At 35.9% G+C, this 20,328-nt stretch overlaps 1 protein-coding gene across 1 annotated transcript in view; it reads right to left on the reverse strand.

Annotated features, from left to right (window-relative positions):
* The window catches only part of LOC139982980 (neuronal acetylcholine receptor subunit alpha-9-like), a 53,930-nt gene extending 40,435 nt beyond the window's left edge, over nucleotides 1-13,495 (reverse strand). The window contains exon 1 of the mRNA XM_071996279.1: nucleotides 12,568-13,495. Within this exon, the coding sequence (XP_071852380.1) occupies nucleotides 12,568-12,606 (39 nt within the window). The 5' untranslated portion in view covers nucleotides 12,607-13,495. The remainder of the gene's footprint in view (nucleotides 1-12,567) is intronic.
* Between the last annotated feature and the right edge of the window lie 6,833 nt (nucleotides 13,496-20,328).

A 20,328-nucleotide genomic window follows, 5' to 3' on the forward strand; every position in this document is an offset into this window, starting at 1 on the left:
TGACTGTGTATAATCATTCCCCTTAAAAGGGAACATATACTACACATGATCTTAGGGGATGTCTTCAACTCTTCGATCTATATGTTCGTTGTACACGTCTCAGACTCTCAGGATAAAACTAGTTTGATCTCGGAAGAAATTACCCGATTCCTTGTTCTTTATTCTATTTGTTTTACAAGTCAATGGACAACATTCTAATGAACAATGATAAGATGAAGAAAACTGTCATTAATGGAATACCAAGTAGCCCCCGTTATGTTCAACACGTAACACACTAATGGACTTTATCGATTCTCATTGACGAACCACGTCTTCCTTATTGGAAACAAGTTTATAACAATAGAGAGAGATTAATACCATTCAAGTGGTGCATTTGCTTTCATATTACTGAAACCTGTACGACAAGATGTTTACGCTATGTGAGCAGTCCAGAATTCAAAGTGAACGTTTAGCGTTTTAACCGGCTTCCGGTAACACGTACTAAACATTCATTGATGACTATATAACGACGAAAATACATTATGCACATGAACATTAATATCCTCCATGTGAGACTCATTTGCATCCATTATTATCATTTCCTGTAAATAAACCTTGCAAGCATTTTTTCCCGCAATCTGGGATATCAAACTCGACCGCTTCGAGGAAATTTAAGGTCCCTGAAAAGCACCGTGTAATGGTATCCCCTCGGTAGGACCAGGTATGATAATATAAGAAAATCCCTTTAATGTGTTCCAAATGAGAAAAATTGAAGACTATAAATTAAATTCCTCGTTTATAGTTGATCAATCTATAACCGCTTCGAAATGTACAGCATGGTTAGTTAAGTAACAAAATTATGTCATTTATAAACCAAGGTATTAAACTGATTTTCCTGTTATAAAAGTTTGTTTATTTACAATTATATCGCCTTTGACAGAAAGTGAAATAATCTGGAAACAAATTATATCAGATAGTTCAATCACACGGGGTACTGTGAAACGTCAAGCAGATTGAAACGAGACGGTAATAATAACAAAGCTGTACCCATTCAAACAGTACAAAAAAAAAAAAACATTAAATTCGTTATGCACAAATGATTTGTGTGCATGTGCTTGAACCGACACATCAGAGACCTGTGTTTGAACACACACCTAGAAGTTCGGGGGGTGGCAATTTTTTTTTTTAATTGGGGATATCTAGGTGTCCTGTAATTGAGTTATGTATTCAAACAGTGTGTTCTGGTGATATCTGAACACAAAACACACTAAAATTGGTGTATAACAGGATAGAATAGCGCCCTCTTAAAATGTTGCAGTTGAGGTTGTATGTTCAGATTACTGGTAATTTGTAGGCTAAAGGTTTTGGGGTTGACGAAGGGTGTGGTTAGCTGTGGCGTGCCTACGCCCTGGCCCTCAAACTACAAAAATGGGCAGGTGAAGGTTAAGTTTTATTTGATCATCATTTTAGTATCTTTCCAAATGCATGAAACTTTGGCCATTGTGTTTGGCCGACTGAACTACAATCACTGCACTGAGGATTGAAGGCCCGATTAAGTTAACAAGACTCTACCGATACCCACCAGTCTAGCTATACGTTTCTTAGTGTAATGTTCTGCACTGGATTAAGCCATCAAAAGCAGCATTCCATCCTTCCATGACGCCAAATGTTCTCCCACTATTCTTGGTGATGACTTTTCCCTTGATACCAAGAAGAAGCTCGCCAAAACCACTACAGACGTCAATGCTATATCATATCCAGCATGAATTATATTGCACTTTCCTCATTCCCACATGACCCATTTCATCCAACCCATTTTAGAAACAGATTGGTGAGGCACCACTGAACTTTGTCAAGCATTTAATACAAGAGAACATGGGGTGATTTAAGCACTCCTCTATGCTTCAAATGTATCCTTAGAATATAGTATATGGGGCTTGAATTTTACATAACTAGATGAGCATAGGATGAAGCAATATTGGTATATGATAATATATTCCCACCAGGTTATAATTGGTATTACCAGAGACTGACAGAAAGTTCTATTAAGAAATTCCCTTGCTTTAAAGCTAGCAGCCAAACACAATAAGATGTCAACCTTCAACATGATCAAGGATTAAAACATTTATACATATCAATTATAAGTGGTGCAGTTGAGAAATAAAGACAGCTAGTATGGGAATGTACATTTATGAATGGAATGATATGGAATGCACCATCATATCTCACTCATTTAACTATTCATATTATAAAGTGACAAATGTTATATAGTAACAAATGTTATATCCAAAATATCACATTTGTAGATATATCCATGATATCTCAATGTGGCGATATAGTCATAATATCACAATTTGAAATACAACATATAAATTTAAGAAGGAATGGCGGAAATTTACAACGAAGACGAAGTAAAAAACATAATTTTAGTTTTAAAATATTAAAGTCTAATTGGAAAGGAATGATTTGTGTACTAGTTTGTCAATATTGTTGTCAAGTACTCAGCTTTAAAATACAAATTTCAGAAATGCTCCATTGATGCTATTATTCACATGCATTTTAGAATGTAACCGTTGTTATGCACACAAAAGTTTAAGACTATTGTTGTACTTCATAAGATTGACTTTCAATGTTGTTTAAGTATGAAGTTTAATATTGTATTTTTATGTTACACCTGTCCTCAACCCGTACTCAGACATACATAGCCTGAACAGCTCCATCGATGGATGCACATATACATACACAGGTCAACATTATCGCCTTAGTATTGGTTGTGTCATTGCCAAGCAATCTACCACAAATATTGGAGGAACCTTGAAACGATTCACGTGATGACGAGTTAACAGGATCTTCCGCAATTATAACACCAAACTGCATATGTTTTCATTCTTCACTCTTTGTTTTATCTTGTTTTTTTTATTTTTCTTCTGCTCGTGTCTCTGAAAGTGGAAATCCTACCTACGTCGCTGGGGTAGCTCACCTCAGCGGAGTGGCATACGGTAATGAAGTATCATAGAATAAGGAGTATCAGCCATGTGATGCGCAGACATCGGGTAAGTCACAAAAAACCGGTCCATGAAAAGAACTTCGGATGATGAATGCAGATATCGTTATTAGCTTAGGCCTACGTTAGAACCTAGCTGTAGTTGTACTGTTGCATATTGACTGATATCCTGCTAGAGTAACTACTTTGGGTGGACATATATTAATGTAATAAGCTAAACCATAATCGATAATATGTTTTCCACATTCTTCACCATATTGATTTCCCTCAGGAAGTTATTAAAAATGACCCTGGACGTGTCCACAAATGTGAATGAGTGATTATTAACATTGCACGAACAATTATTACGGATGCGCGTGGAAAACGATAATTATTACAAATCAAGTAGCTATTTGTACTATTTAGATGCATCCGCCATCAATCACCGCTCTGCTTATCTGCAGTGGTGACTATGATGGCGCAAGCAAAAGAAAATCTCGAGTCGCGTGATCCCCTAGTGTTCACGCTAAAAGCTTGATTGACTAGTTAGTTAGGATACACCCCAGGCGCGGAGAGTCATATTACGAGGCTTGCTACAGTGTAGGCCTAAGCGAGGAGATCCCCTTGTATTTTCATAAACGAAGAACGCTTCAGAAAGCCTTATTTATAAATGTATCCAGATATTATTTCGAAGCTGGCTGCTTACAATGAAATCATAGACATATTCATCTTTATCGAAAGTGAAATTTCATCGGTGAAAACAGAAAAAATGCTATAAAATGTGACAAAACTCATTCATAATTACTTTATATAAGGGTTTCAAATATATATCTCTGCTCAAATATTACGTAATGCTTATGTCAATATTTCCATTTCAACCAATTGTTCTGTTGTTTTGTGTATATTTGTATAGAAAAGCAAAGTTGATGAAGAATTTTAGGATGATACAGTTAAACATGGCAATCTAGCAATTGACCCGGATGCTCACCTGTATGAACCTAACATGTAATTACCAGAAGATTTCTGATCTAAAACTGGTCACGTGGTATGTCTGTCACAGGACTGTGTACTATCTTATTTTGGGGGCGTGTCTTCTTTGGGGGAAATGATTTGATATTTATACAGATATAGACCTAAATGTATGCAATTTGAGTTGTAACGAGTACCTCACTATACCACTGCATTTCTTCTCTGAAGTTATTAAAATCGATGGGGGGGGGGGGGGGGGGTGGAGTGTACATGTACATTAACCATTCACATGTAACTATTATCACAATTTTGTATTTTACCTAATTATATTCGAGCCATGTCCGTTACATTACCAAGCATTTAACCGTCCAAAGATGTAACTGTTTAGTCCTTTGCCATGAAACTGCCAGAACAAGAAAAAGAAACCTACGTTGTCTTTAATGACTCCAGCTCCCTTCCTCCCCGGCACCTTATAAGCGCCTTACACGCTTATACTGTATAAGTGTTATTTTTGTAGAATAATAGAAAGTTATTCCATTGTAAATCAGTAAAATACAATGTTTATTCTATGTTGAATTTCTCTACGACTATACCATATACTCGATCGTTATGGTGAAACATTGGAACGTTATTATAAAACTTTATAATCGCCCCATCTCTCTACCCTCCCCACCTACCACCTCTCCTAGCCCACTTCACTCCAACTCGTGTATTATGACGGATTGCATTAAGTATAAAAAGTCTGCAATTATATTAAATAAATAACACGTAAACAATCCATGGAGTTGTAATAGCGCTTCCAAACATTTAGTCACATGGCTGATATGTTGTCATTCCGTCATACACGTATCGAGTGTGAGTAACCGCTTTAGGTGGATTTGGCGAAACACCATTTTGAAACTTTGAACTTCATCGACCTCATGCATGGTCATTGATATTTGACCTCTGGCCGATGATGACATAATTCAATGAGGCTCTGCACCCAATTAATAGACATACATACAGATGTGTCCATAGCCAGGTTGGGTCCCGGGGACAAATACGTCATCACACCACCTTTTTCCACTCCTCGTTTTTCGTAAAGTACCGTATATTATGAGGAAGAAAATATACTATTTATTTAATCCCCATTATATCTCGGGCCTTAGGCTGTAATCCCACCCCCCACACACACACGCACCCACCTATCCCCTCCCGTTGGGATTACTATTTAATTAAGATTAGTTATTGACAATTTTATTTTGTATTTTATTTTGCTCTTCATTTGAAATCTGGAAAGGACTCGTCAACAAATTTAACATCATAATGCTAGTCTTACTTAAGGCCAACTAAACATAAAGCTTTCTGTGAGTGTTCTAAACTAAATTTTATGTCATGCACGTCTGACTTGTGTGGATATTTCTTGGTCTAAAAGTAGGTCTAAGTACATAGTGTACAAGAACATTTTCAGTCAAATTAGTCACTTTTGCTAAATTCAGGTTTGAGAACGGAGCAAAGCAGAGCCGTATAAAGGGGAAGGAGAGACACCTGCCCCCAGTTTTGTAAAAACCCTTAAAAGTGCTCATGTTGCTGTTGCGCTAACCTGACCATTTGCTACTTTATTTAGACATTAAGCATAATGTAATTACAACTGCTCCTTTGCTGGGAATTTGTTTCTGAAATGTTATTTAAAATAGCCTTCATCTTAAAAAAAAATATATAACTGTCATTGAGAGCGTATGACACACGCTCTATCATTTTATAGAGTTCACCCTGGTGGTTTAGAATCTGACAGTGTACACAGATTTAACAAAACATGAAATATCCCCAATCATTTTTTTCGCGTTCAGTTTAACTTTATTAGTTCCTTAAGCAACTTCATATGTATCGTAGAAGGCCTCTGCGAACAAAGAGAGGGTTTGGGTTTTCAGGTAAGAAAAAATGTTGAATGTTGGATAAATGAATGCATTTTCATTAAGAAAACCCCTTTCGTTTTGGTGGCTGTAAAATGTCCTCACGGAGTGATGACATTACAAAAGTCATTGGACCAAATTTTTGATTTGATTAGCATCTATCTGAATGGATTACCATCCTATTATTTCTTTTACTTCCTTACTAGGCTTTACCTATACAGCGCAAAGGTGGTTGAAACCTAACTAATCTTACACTACACATACTTTTGTAGAAAGTAAATCTGTCATGTATATAATTTACTGCAATTACACACACCACGGACATTTTGCTACATGCGTGAGTGCTGGGTGCTTTTGTGGAAGATTGTCTTAGTGATCATTACTAGTACCGACGGCCTGTACTTGATACAGACTTTCAACACTATTTCCCATGGTTTCTTTTTCAGAGTTTACGTTGTTAGACCTGAAGGCTATTCGTTTTCCCTTAACATGACGTCCGATTATCCTTACAGCATGTGTGACCAATCACGTTTCGCTGGACAAACAATTAACGTGTTATCAAACAGCAACTGAGCTGTGCTGAATAACCACGAACCTATAACTTCAAATCGAAACTTAATGGGAGGAGAGAAATGCTCGTGCAGAAATATTCTCATCCTGTCCGATCCCGCGATGCGATCTTTCCAAGGGATTTGGCCGATAGGTAGACGGGAAACATTCTGCTATGAATGGTGGAAACAGATATTCAAGATGGGAGTTCCTGTTGAGTTGCTTGAATGTTTACTTAAACTTGATTTTAACAGCCATACCACTAATGAAAAAAAGAACAGACTAGATTGGGAAGGGGTGGGGCTAGCTGCTAGCGAGAGTGCCTTCTAAGAAGTAAAAAAATAACTGAGGTTTTTTAGGACAGTAGTGAAAGTTGGTAATATTATGACTTAGAAGGAGGTTTCTAATATAGAGGTTTTTAGTTTGGTGTTTATTTTAGAGTATGCTATAACGGTATATTTTAGAAAAGTAAATAGTTTGATAGAGTATGCAAATGTTAAAGCAAGCGAGCGACGGTTAATTAAAATTGCCATCTTTTAGATACGTTGTTGTCGCAGTGAGGTTTGAAGGAATGTTGACGTTTAAACTTGACACCGAGAAAATTTGCTTAAACAGTGTTATGATGGGTAAAATTAAAAAGGATACAGCAGTACAAATTGTTTTTAAGGCGTGTATTTAAGTAACTGAGTGCTACTACTTATACGTAATAGGGTTGATTTAAACATGCCACCTGTTGCACCAATTCTCCAAGTGGATAATGGCTTTATGGGTATATTTTACTGTAAGTGTAGGGGTGTAGCCAGTGTTTTAGATGGGTGGTGTCGTCTGCATATAGGCTGAAATTGCTATAGTTATAAGGGGAAAATGAAGGTCATTGACAAGCATTGAATAGAGTAGAAAGCTACGAGCTGCACCTTGTAAATTATAAGGAGGATAATAAGGTAGTGATCACTAATAAGGTCTTCTTAAATAATATGGAAGGAGTTGATTTTGGAGCTATGTGATCAGAGCAAGCAATTATATTAAGGTGTTTTTTGGAAAATATGATAGTCTAGGGTACGTACATTGATGTTTTCATCTCGTTTTGTCTCATTCAGAGAAATGATATCAGGGGTATCCTGATAAACATTTTGTATTACCACTTGAACTGACATTTCGTGAACTGCGTGCGTTAACATATTGTAGATCAATACATAATAAGTGGAATCATCAGCTGTCTCGGACCACAAACGGTGACTTGCGATAACATAAACAAAACATATTAATAGGTGTTCTCTTTCTTGATTCAGCAGGTAGGTATTGTTGGCCTAGACTCCCCCGAAGAAAATGGTGGGTGAGGGGGGTGGGAGGATAGGGGAGCAGGGGTATTGGACTTGTATACGGTGAGAAGACGTAACCAAAGTCGGTAGAGACAACAACAGTGCACCACAGGGATATATGCGAGCAAAGCAAACAATATTTCACGTTCTATAAAATAGAAAGATCATAATTTTGATGGAAAAATATCAATGAGATACTTTTTCACTTTTCAATGTACGTTTTGATTGGTCTTAAAGAATTTGATCAAATATAACAAATGGTTCATAAAGTAATTTGCATACTCTAAATTGAAAACTGCTGCAAAAGTAAACAAGGTTATCCTTAATACTAACCTTACTGCATAAGTAATCATTAGTTATTTTCTAACATATTTCTTAAATTTGTTATCCGATGAACATATGAATTGTCACCTATATACAATTTAAAAGTATAGTACATATAATCGGTCTTGGTCAAATGTTCTCCTTGATTCAGTGTGCGGTGTAACGTTTTTGCTCATCAAACACACAACACAACAGAAAGCTACATTGTTGGCTCGTTCATTTTTAATTACATTATAAAAAGCATATGTTTCAGAAAGTTGAGTTCTCTTAAACAGATTGTCTGCAGTTGCCCTGGAGCTCTCAAACTTTCTAGTAGGTGAATATGGTCTATCTTTATTGTATGTACCATGGTTATTAATTGCTCAGACTTATAAGCATATCAACGTTGATCACACCTATGGCTACGAAAAAGCCAATTGCTACAACTACCTTGATATTAAACCACGTTAGCTTTTGTATCACGTTTTGAGTGCATGTACTTTCGTCTTCCATATTATTAGGTTCATGATTGTTTGAGCAACTTGGATTATCTTCCGAATTTTTTTTGTCAAGATTTGTGTTTTGGGATTCCGGTACGGTGTCTTCGCTGGAAATTGCCTTTGGTGAGACCTTACGATTAGTATTTTTTCTATGTTCAGGAGTGTTTGAGCAACTTGGAATATCTTCAGAACTTTCGATGTCACGATTTGTGTTTCTGGTTTCCAATACGGTGTCGTCGCTGGAATTAGGACATTTCTTATACTGTTTCTTCTTATGTCTGTTGTGCCAGGACTCCTTCTTCTCGAGGACAAAGCTATGGAGGTCCGTCATCTTGGAAACAACCCAACTGTCATCTTCTGTGCCCATATTTATTACAGAAAATATTGTTTCCGCAGCTACTACAATAGTTAAAATCGCAATGGATTGACCTGAAAAAGTCATAGAAAAGAACATACACAATATTTAAGGTTACTTAAAACATTGCTGTAGGCACATCTGTTTATATATCATATCTTCTCGTTTCTCTTGACATACACACTGAATCAACCGTTTTCTTATGTAGTAGGAATATTTTTGACACACCAAAATGTATATCTCGACAAAAAAATGACAAGCCAAAATAGATCTCAGAAACAGAGAAAAAAATCAGAGAAATACCATCAAAAATATATTTTGACAAACCAACAAGGGAAACAATTTCAATGACAACAAAGGGCTATCTTAAAAGTCATTTATCCTAAAAGGGCGCCATGGTACCGATATTTTGTCATTTTGTTTTCGAGTCATGACCAAAATGCTATTTTTTTACCTATGTTGGCTGAAGTTTGATCATATGACAGACTCGCAAAATCAAGTCCCTTGGTCTTATGGTTTAAGAGGACTTAAAAGGTGAATTTATTTTTTTCGCAACACTTTAAAATGCAACTATTTTACCCTTACTCCGAACGGGTAATCACACTCACTATGATACCACTTTGTCACACCTAATAATGCGCATTTATTCATCAAGTTTCAGGTAAGTGCTACCAACGATGAAGGGTGGGAAGAATTGTAGACACTTCACTTTATCAGTTGATGAACGAGTTCAATGTCTCAACCTCAATAAACACACTTGATTAGAGAGTAGTCATTTTATTGAAGCCATATATTATGTTAAATCGTATGTTCGAATCCAGCGTAGTATGACAGATTCCGGAGTGGTCAAGTGCTAGTCCACATTAAAAATGGCCTGATCCCAAGTCGCTTCAAACATCGGAATGTTTCGTCTAACTTGAGCAATATTATTTATTTTTTTGAAATGCATTCATATTTTTTAGTTGTATATTTCTGATATAAATACCCTATTATAATACACTATCACAAGGAGAAACCATTGACGGTGCAGTGGGGAAATGTACTTACACACTTTAGAGAATGCAGTATCAGGAAGTACTTGGTATAGTGTCCCAAGTTGAATGATTAAAGCCAGAAGGCACATCATACCAAACGCTGGTCCGTTGCTGTCTCCTCTTTTAAAGCAGATAGTAATCACACTCAAACCTGATACCAATATGTTTGGTGCCACTAAGGTGAAAATGCCGAATGTTGGGTCAAGTCTTTTCAAAGTGGCGATGTACCGAACATATGATTGGTTTTTAAGGTAGTGGTCGCATCTGTAGAGGGGGTCATTACCTCCAAGATCAGTAAATATTAAACGCCAAGTAAGATGCTCAAATTCACATGAATCCATGTTGCCCAAAATGTGTAGTTTTTGCTGCATAGTTAAAATATAAAAGATCAAAATAAGTTCGATGCTTTAAAGAAATAGGAATATGTATAGGAAGAAGAATGTGTATAGGAATAGAAATATGAACAGGAAATGGAATAGGAATAGGAATGGGAATGGAAATGGGAATAGGAATAGGAATATAATGATGAATGTGTATAGGAATAGGAAGAGGTATAGAAGGGAGAGAGGGAGAGGGAGAGGGAGAGGGAGAGGGAGAGGGAGAGGGAGAGGGAGAGGGAGAGGGAGAGGGAGAGGGAGAGGGAGAGGGAGAGGGAGAGGGGGAGGGAGAGGGAGAGGGAGAGGGAGAGGTGGAGGGAGAGGGAGAGGGAGAGGGAGAGGGAGAGGGAGAGGGAGAGGGAGAGGGAGAGGGAGAGGGAGAGGGAGAGGGAGAGGAGAGGGTGAGGGAGAGGGAGAGGGAGGGGGAGAGGGAGAGGGAGAGGGAGTGGGAGAGGGAGAGGTGGAGGTGGAGGGAGAGGGATAGAGGGAGAGAAATGGAATGAGAAGATGATAAAGAAGAAGTATGAGAATCAGAATATAGTATTAAGAAATAATAATAATAAGAAGAAGTGACTTCTTTCATATAAATGTTGAGGGTTCATAACGTTGTGAGTCAAATTGCTACAATACTGAACTACAGATTATGTTTGTAAAACCAAATTACACCCCACTCCTCTGTTAGTACGTACTAGAACGATTACGCTATGAGTTACTTGAAAAAAAAACAGTTTTCGAAACTTGAATTACATTTTGGAACGCTTTTTTTCAACGACGGAAAGATGCAAGTTTTTGATATGTCTTTTATTGACAATATCCTTCAGCAATGATGTGGTTATCTGTATCAAAAATTCTTCCTCACCAAAAAAAAAAAAAACTAGAAAAAAGACAGCTCCAAATGAAATAGACAAAATTGTACTCAACAAGGCAAAACTAAAACAATGGAAACGATATTTATGATTTCTAGAAGAATTAGGCAACCGTACTTCATTTCGTGACCGAGTTATCAATAGTATGTTATGTTCACAAATAAATTACTTTCTCTGTTTTCATTAAGCCTGTAAAGATAGTTCAATATTTACCTCATTGTCCTGGTGCAGCCATGTTGTAAACGTTACGTCACAAGTATGTTTGTCTTTTGGAAATTTATCCACGTTTATCGAGCAAAACGTTCTCGTCGACGCTATGGTTACCCAGTCTACTTTACCAGTGTTATATACTTTTACGACATCGGTCTCCGTTTGGAAACTTTCATCGTTGTGTTTTGACATTCTGAAAATAAACAACAACAGGCAACACATTGATGAAACCAACATATAAGCATCCAAGCTCCATTTGGAAGCAAACTGGGTCGATTTGATAAAGTGAACTGTGAATTTGTTCACTCCTGCTAAGTATCTCTATTATCGTTTTGGTGATAAAGTTATTGTCTGTTGGTTAAGGAGAAAGTATGCAAAGTATACTTGTTATAATGATACTTGGCTTTGAGGATTCCAAAAATGAAACAGAAGAATGAGAAAGGAGAAGGACGAAAAAAGGTTAGGGATTAGGACCTGTGGTCAGTGATTACTTCATAACATTGCCCGTCATGTGATTACAACAGAAATCCAAAGTAAAGAGGCCCAAATATAAGTCGATTTGGATGAAAAGGTTTGAATCAAGTCTCTAGGGATTGCGAGCGATTTATGTTATACCTAGCATTTCCTTACATTTGGATAGACAGCGGTTAAGATAAACCTTCAAAATACTTTGATATATATTTGAACAACTCTGAAAAGTATTTTGCAAGTTATAGGAGCCATTTAGTTAATTAAAAAACAGCACACGAAAGAAAATGGAGAAAAGGTATTCCGATTTGGAATGGCATCTTACCTTTCATACAAAATCAATTCCGGTTGCCATATTTCATTGACGGGAAGTTCTATGTAGTGTACGTATATCATCGTATTCATCAGGATTCCAAGAAAGGCGAAAGTCATACCAAGTCTGTATATAAATATAAATATATATATATATATATATATATATATATATATATATATATATATATATATATATATATATATATATATATATATATATATATATATATATATATATATATATATATATATATAATATATATTAGGGTAGATGGAGATAGCGATAGTGGTCAAGGCAGAGATAGAGGTAGAAACACACACTGCTAATTTGTCAGTTATATAAGTTTGAGGGACTTCTTACGAAGAAGTATAAGCAAAAATGTTTAACAATTTTTCTGTCACTGGAAACATTTCTCAGTTTTAATCATAATAAAGAAAACAAACAAACCATGACCATGGTGCCTCTTAACTGCAATTCTTGATTCATGTAATCCTGAAAGAAATAAGCAACACAAATACCGCAAATGTTCTATAATCAAAGTTAAGTATTAGCATCACAGTAAGCACTACTATTAATATATAATATCGTACCTACAACAAATTTTCTGCCGATTTCAACTTCATCTAACAAAGAATAAATGTGCAACCATTTATTTTCACAATAACATTTCAGCATTATACCCTTCGCCAATGACAACTGTTTTTACTCATTTCCTCGTTATTAGCAAATACGTTTCCCCTCTTCGTTGTGCGATGTTTTGGTTTATTGGATTTTTCATTTAGGGATCGGAATTTCTTCCTGGCTTCATTCAGCGGCGGAATGGTTTACTAGTTTATCGTAAAAAAGTGTTAGTTTCACTTGCGGCACAGAATACGCCCTTATCTCAATACCCAGCGTCATCGACTGGATCACTGAGCTGGTAAAAATAATACCTAATTCCGCCACTGGTCTCGAGTGAAATATTTGAAACATGCATCGCGTTGTAATATATACTTTTACATGAATGCTGTTTAAAGGCCTGTATACTTTATACAGGCCTGGTGATGATGACTTAAATTGACAGTTCCCCTTGATCGTATGTCGTAATATGTTAAAAGGAAAGGCATTACAGTTCGTGTCCAATACATCCATCATGTTTTAATGTACAGTTCCGGAGACAACGTTCCCGCATAACTGTTGCTAACTGTGGCTAGTATTGACTTAGCGCCGTTTAGAATGTGCACTTGAATCGTGCATATAAATATTGTAAGTATTAACATCATTTGGCATATATGTAATTCAATAGCCATATCCATTCATATATCCATACGTTCTGGGTGTGAGATGAGAAGAGATCCAACTACTACGCTGTACAAATGGGCGTGTCTTAGTACATTTATATGAATGAAATAATATATATATATAATATTTATATATATAATATTCATATATATAATATAAATATATATACATATATATAATATATATATATATATATATATATATATATATATATATATATATATATATATATATATATATATATATATATATATATATATATATATATATATATATATATATATATATATATATATATATATATATATATATATATATATATATATATAGATTAAACATTACCAATAATGTATAAACGGATCAAATCGGAATCCAACTTCTACCGTTTGGTGTGAATCATTCACAGGTCTCAAATATTTCACATACTTGTTTGTGTCGGTGAGGTTGCGATACAACCAATTTCGAGTGGTCATGTCAGCACTCTCCACTATCGAAGGATAGGTAAAATGAAAGATTTATTAAATGGGAAACATACACAATAGTCATTTTAAGCTATATTGAACAATGCCCCGGAGAAAACCGACTTTAAAATTCTTTACTAAGGGATGCCATTTTGAAATCTGTCATAGTGTCATAGTGACGCCTGGTTCTGAAACTTAATTTTCATTGGTTTTAATATCACGTTTTCAAGGTAGTATGTAAATATAGTTGAGTTTAAAACAAACACCATTTTAAGAAATACAGTATGGTAGAAAAAAAACAGTCATTTATTTAGCTAAAATCCCTTCAATTGAAGCACAAATGACTCGATGATGTCATATTTAGAATAGCTCGTCCTCCGTTTTATGTATGACCGAACATTAAATCTGTGATAACTTCCACATAGAATACTATATTATTTATATGTTTGAGGAAGCTTTTATCATAGTTATCTTTATTATGTATACTAATTATTATGGTTATACGGGTTTTGTCAACTTAAATGAAAAGTACTCCTATTATCTTCGCAAAACTTCAAAACAGTTTCCTTACGAACAGATTACAATTTTATTTTTTCACCAAAGAGCTGAGTGTTCCATGCATTAGAAATCCACATCGAAATTCTCTAACAGGGCTAACATGTATTGGTAATAACGAACAGTTTTTTCAAGCCAACAAATAAATAGATTTGGAGAAAGTTATTGATATACTCACCGAAAGGTAAGGTAAATACAATACACATTAACGATAGCAGAAAGCAGTGAGTGAAAAACATGATGCTCCGATTATGAAGACGCCACAGCTCATCCAAACCCCAGACTTTAGAGATCAAGAATGAAACAACATGGGCTACATGATATCGATCTATATAGCTTTCTTTTATATGCTGGTGTCATACTTTATCAGGAAAAATCAACATAGGACAACAATTCATACGCAGGCGTCTCTCAGCGAACGGCTTCACAGATGCTTGTGATAACATTTTAGTTGTTTTAATGGGTTAACGTTATCCCTCTGTGTATTTACTTCTTCAGAGATCAAATTTTACTACAGGTGGTTCAACTGCTGCGACATCACTATGAACTGATGTAACCCCTGTGTAGACCTAAATGTAATGCCCTACTTGAATTTGTACCAAGTATGACCATTTGAACTCTTAATATCTGAACGTAGCTCTATCTGAAATGAATAGGACAGGATTTCGCAACTGAGGACCGTTTACATTAGACCCCTTGCTCGGTGTAAGAACCAATAATCATCGAACTGCATTGTGAGTTTTCTTACAGGAAAGCAATCCGCGAACCACAAGTCTTTTGATGTTCAGTGCTGATGCTAATTGAAACTACTTAGAGGGTGTGAGCACCCTTCATTTAGCAAAACTGTTCAAAGGGAGGGGCTACCCCACACCCGCATGTCATAATTCTAAGCCCCTTCCGACAAACTAAGTGGCTGCTTTTCCGAACAAATAACGCGCGAAACTAATCAACAACGGAAGTTAAATATCATCGCTGATCCCGATTCAACCCCAAGCTGCCTTTATACAATCCGTGCTTGCAGTCAAAGGGGTCTGTAGATTGTATTTACCAAGACTGGAAGATGAATCGTTTAAAGAAACCTTTTCGTGTGATCTTTCACAAACAATATATACAATTTAATTAATGTTGTATTGTTTTGATTTATTGGCTACAAAAGAAATAGTCATTTTGCAAAAAAATTTTAAGGGATTTTAGCAAGTATAAACTTGTAAAATTGCACTGAAAATAACGAAAGTTAACATTAATTGGACGACCATGAATGTTTTTCCTGCCTCTGTAGACGTACACATGACAGTTTTTGATGTTACCTGTAGGAGGATTTTGTTAAAAGTAGACAAATTGAGCCAAGCCCTTAAAAGTTGGTCAACAGCCACTCTCGTATCCAGGATTTTCGTATCCAGGATTTTCGTGTCCAGGGAGCGCGATTTACTATCTAAGCGGAGCGCCACCATCTGCTGGCGCGCAGCGTACAAGAACCCCCAAGATCACCAGGAAATGGTACTTCTCGGGCTTGAAAATGACCATTTTTGGCAATTTTGCCTGAGAACCGTGTATTCCCAATATTTTTTTGTCATCCATAACCTCTTTGAAGATTGTCACCAGTCATACACACATACATACATACTGTGGATGATTGCTTTTGTAGGTGAATCTACGTCAGGGTATTTTCGAAAAATAAGACACAGTAAATTTATTGGTGTACAAATACTTAAACATTTTATAACGGCTACTGGAAAATTTCGTTGAAGGAAATGAAAAAATACAAGACATTATTGAAACCGAACACTACACACATAGACAGGTTGGATGCTGTTTATCCTGGAACGCCATTTTCATGCTCACTGATTTGATGTGATGTCTGCTGTTTGCTTTACAAATTCGAATAATTGCAATGAGAGTGAAATAAATAACTTGTATCTGTTTATTGCGCAATGCCCTACATTCCTTTCATTTTGAAAGACGCACAGTTTCAAGTTCATTACACATTGAAGGCTTCGATTCGCTATCTGTCTTCAGTTAAGGGAGGATCTTGGGATTTTCATCCCTAGATATAGTTAGATATTGCTAGATATACATACAGTACAGTGTCCTTGGGATTTTTTGGGGGGATTTTTCGGGGCCTGATCTTGGGAAACTGCCAAATCTGGAGTGGTCACACTCCGTTTAGGTCAGTGCACGATCTCTAGACGTCACTAATACACAACCCAAACACTTCATCCCCGTTCTGGCGTAGTGACGAATGTTCAAAATAGACAACAAATTTGAATGGGTTATACGCAAGTATGAACATACGTGTTTTAGTATTTTTTTCTTGAGTGACATGAATGGGGTCGGATATGATGAGAAGAGGCAGTAAAGAGGGCAAGCAGAGCCGGCTATTGAAAGGGTGGTATATTGGTCTTATTCAATTAAAAAAAAAACGCCCAAAATGTTATGCAATGTATAAAATAGACAAGGAATTTGTATGGGTTTTGGGCGGATATGAGTATTTTAGTATGTTTCACTTTGGTGACATGGATGGTGTCGGATAGAAGAATGTTGAGGTAGGGAGGACAAGAAGAGTCGGCTGCTGAAAGGGTAGCATATTGGTCCTATTTGTTTTAAAAGAACCCCGGCCATTTTCTACAAAGCATGACATAGACAGGGGATATGATGAAATGTGAACACATGCAGCTGCAAAAATAATAGTTCCAGTGACGTGATCTGTTAAGTCGAAACTCTTATTAAGCACACAGACTACGGAAAATTATGTACAACTCTTCATTTTCAAGTTAGGGTATTACGTGAGTTGTCTCTGACAATAGTTTCTGAGTATCTTTCAAAAATTTGGGAAGCTTTTCCACTATACTATCCCTTTAAACGGAATGTGAAATTTTCTTACGTTCACCGGCACATTCATAATATCCAACCCAACCTCGTGAGAACCTCAGAAGGAAAATATAGACCAACTGTGCCATTGTTCAAGAGTCTCCAAGTTGTACTATAGTGAGTGTTGTTTTTATATTCCTTCCAGTTTACATAAAAAAATATTGAGAGGAGTCATATAATACCTCAACAAGAAAAACTCATATAAAAGGTGATTTTTTTTGAGATGATAGGATATCATATCAATACATTTACACATAAAACGATATAACAAACATACTCCAACAAACAGTCCAAGAATAACTAATATAGAAGGGGAAAATGTTAAGATGAAAGGATATCATAAAAAATACATCTATTTATACACAAGTTTATATATAAAACGTTCTAACACACATTCTACAACAAACATTCTAAGTGCTCGAATGGAATGTATAAAGCAGCGCGGTAAATAAATGAGTTTCTGTAACCTTACGTTCGGTATTTTGTGGGGATTTTTTAGATTTCTGCTCGATTTGTGCAGGAGACTTTTTAGTACAGTATACGGAAGGTGATTCTGATCACTGTAAATCTTATTAGCCATTCTTGTAAACTCATTTTTTTGCAGCAGCAGCATTTACTTTTTCTAAAAGTATATTGTTATCTAAATTAAATATAGCTGATGTGTAGTTAAGAAACTTCATTCTTCTTTCTTTGATTTCTCGCAATATAAAATGTTACCAGACAGGAACTGCATAAATCACATGTGCCAGGGTAGAATACTAGTATTGAATAACAAACTTTAGCATTTTGGTTACTGAGAGACACAACGTAAAGCCACACTTTTTATATATATATATATATATATATATATATATATATATATATATATATATATATATATATATATATATATATATATATATATATATATATATATATATATATATATATATATATATATATATATATATATATATATATATATATATATATATATATATATATATATATATATATATATATATATATATATATATATATATAGCACTGGATTGGTATTTACGTTTACTTCTCCAAGTTGGTGCTTAGGTTTACCTGAGGTGAAATGATTGGATCAACTTGAAATTTTACATCAGTATACCTTATGGTACTAGGACTGCATATCAGTCGTTATAAGTTGCTACCTACTTTTTGGGTCATTTGGCAAGGAAAAATCCAATTGGTCAAACCCTTACGGTAAACCTAAGTCTTGCTCTCAAAGTATATCCCCCAGTTGGTATATAAGTTGACCTGACGTACAGGCATCCGTAGTTTTCTTGACCGCCGCAGTTGCCTGTATTCAGTGTATACGCTCTACACTGTGTACACTGTATACGCCAGGGCTAACGCTAAAGCATACCCGTAGGCTGCATTGCATGCAACCCAATAACAGTTTCGGCTAATATAAGATGATGTGTAGTATCTGTTCCCTCCCGATGTAAGGGGACTGGGCTTGAGATCGGGTCAGTCGTTCGCCGGGAAGTTTGGTTTTCGTGCCCAGGTTCTTTCCTTGTTGCAAGCCTTTTTCTTAAAAAAGTACCGTTAACACGAAAACGTCTCACCAACAACTTCAGGTAAGGTCCATGAGATTAGTCAATAAAGTTTGGTGATATTAATAACGTTGATATTATAACGTTGTTGCATACAGCTTCACGTTATTTGTTCATACCCATATTTCAATACTATAGTCTAGACTAGCTTCTAGCCTAAAACTTGTAAGGCCTAGCCTACGTTCGACTGTAGTCTAGGGCCATAGTCCAAGTCCTAACACTACCTTAGCATTGGGTCAAGGGTAAACTGGTCTGTAGTTTGAGCTACAAATTAATACCAACTGCCAGAGAAATTAGATTTCAAGTAGGTCAGCTTAACTTCTTAGCCTACTGTGCGTGTACAGTATGTATCATATATGGCCTTAGATTTTGCTGGACAATTATGTTACTGTACATTGCCCTAATCATGACCAGATACTGTAGCATGGTGGGCTTTTAATTGACGCACTTAAGGATTTGATCAATGATATCTATCAAGGAAAAATCCAAATTACTCAACTGTATGTGTTTTTCATATGTGTAGTTCCTCAGAAATGTTCTGATCTCAAAATATTTAAGGTTCTGTGCTTATGCACCGTACAATTGAGCAGAATTTGACCACAAAATGTCTGCCGTGTCAAGTTCTTTCATACCCCTAAATTGACACATTTGTCGATAAGCTAACTGTAGTGTAGGCCTTAGTATACATCCATTGACTTTAGATGCTGTTTGCTATGCTCTGAGCCTCTAAGCTCTGACAGGTCATGTCCCAGAGAGTAGTGTTATCATATTGAGGTAATGTTGGGTATTTTAAGGGTGTAAGATTTCCAAATGGCCAAAAAACGTGCAAAACTGGGGGGAGGGTGTTAAAAGCTTAAAAAATACCACAATTTGGTCAGCAAATACCTCAAATGGATTCAAACTCATGAAATATGTAATTCTGTTTGACTGCAAAAAAAGTTTAGGTGGCCTGCTGTATCGTTGCTAGTAATAATTTAAGGTTCGTCAATTACAGGGGTGCGTCAATTATGAAGCCTTTACTATACTGTACAGTAGCTATGCCTAGATTATTAGAGACTGAAGTCACCATGCAAATGCAACTTACAAGTAGCCTGTATTGAATAAGAGATGCTATAACTGCTAGAACTTTTCAAAAAGTTCTTGGAAGTCGTTACTCTCCAAAATATTCTCAGACATTCTAAACACCACTGTACTGTAAGATGTCTGAATATCCCAGTGAGGGTATCAATAAAAACAGTTAAAGGATATAATACTAGAAAATCCAGCATCAAATTTGGGTCAATGCAGAATACCTTTAATCTAAGTCTCTCAAGTGATGCATTGTGTTTCAAGTGTCTTATTTATAACTAGCCAAAATTTGTACAAAATAACAATGCCATACATCCAAAAGGTTATTGAGTCAGTACATTTCCATAATGTAACTATTACAAAAGCTGAGTGCACCTAATTAAAAGTTAACATCCTCCAAAAATATA

This window comes from Apostichopus japonicus, chromosome 16 (assembly GCF_037975245.1).
Source record: "Apostichopus japonicus isolate 1M-3 chromosome 16, ASM3797524v1, whole genome shotgun sequence".
Classification (NCBI taxonomy): Eukaryota; Metazoa; Echinodermata; class Holothuroidea; order Aspidochirotida; family Stichopodidae; genus Apostichopus; species Apostichopus japonicus.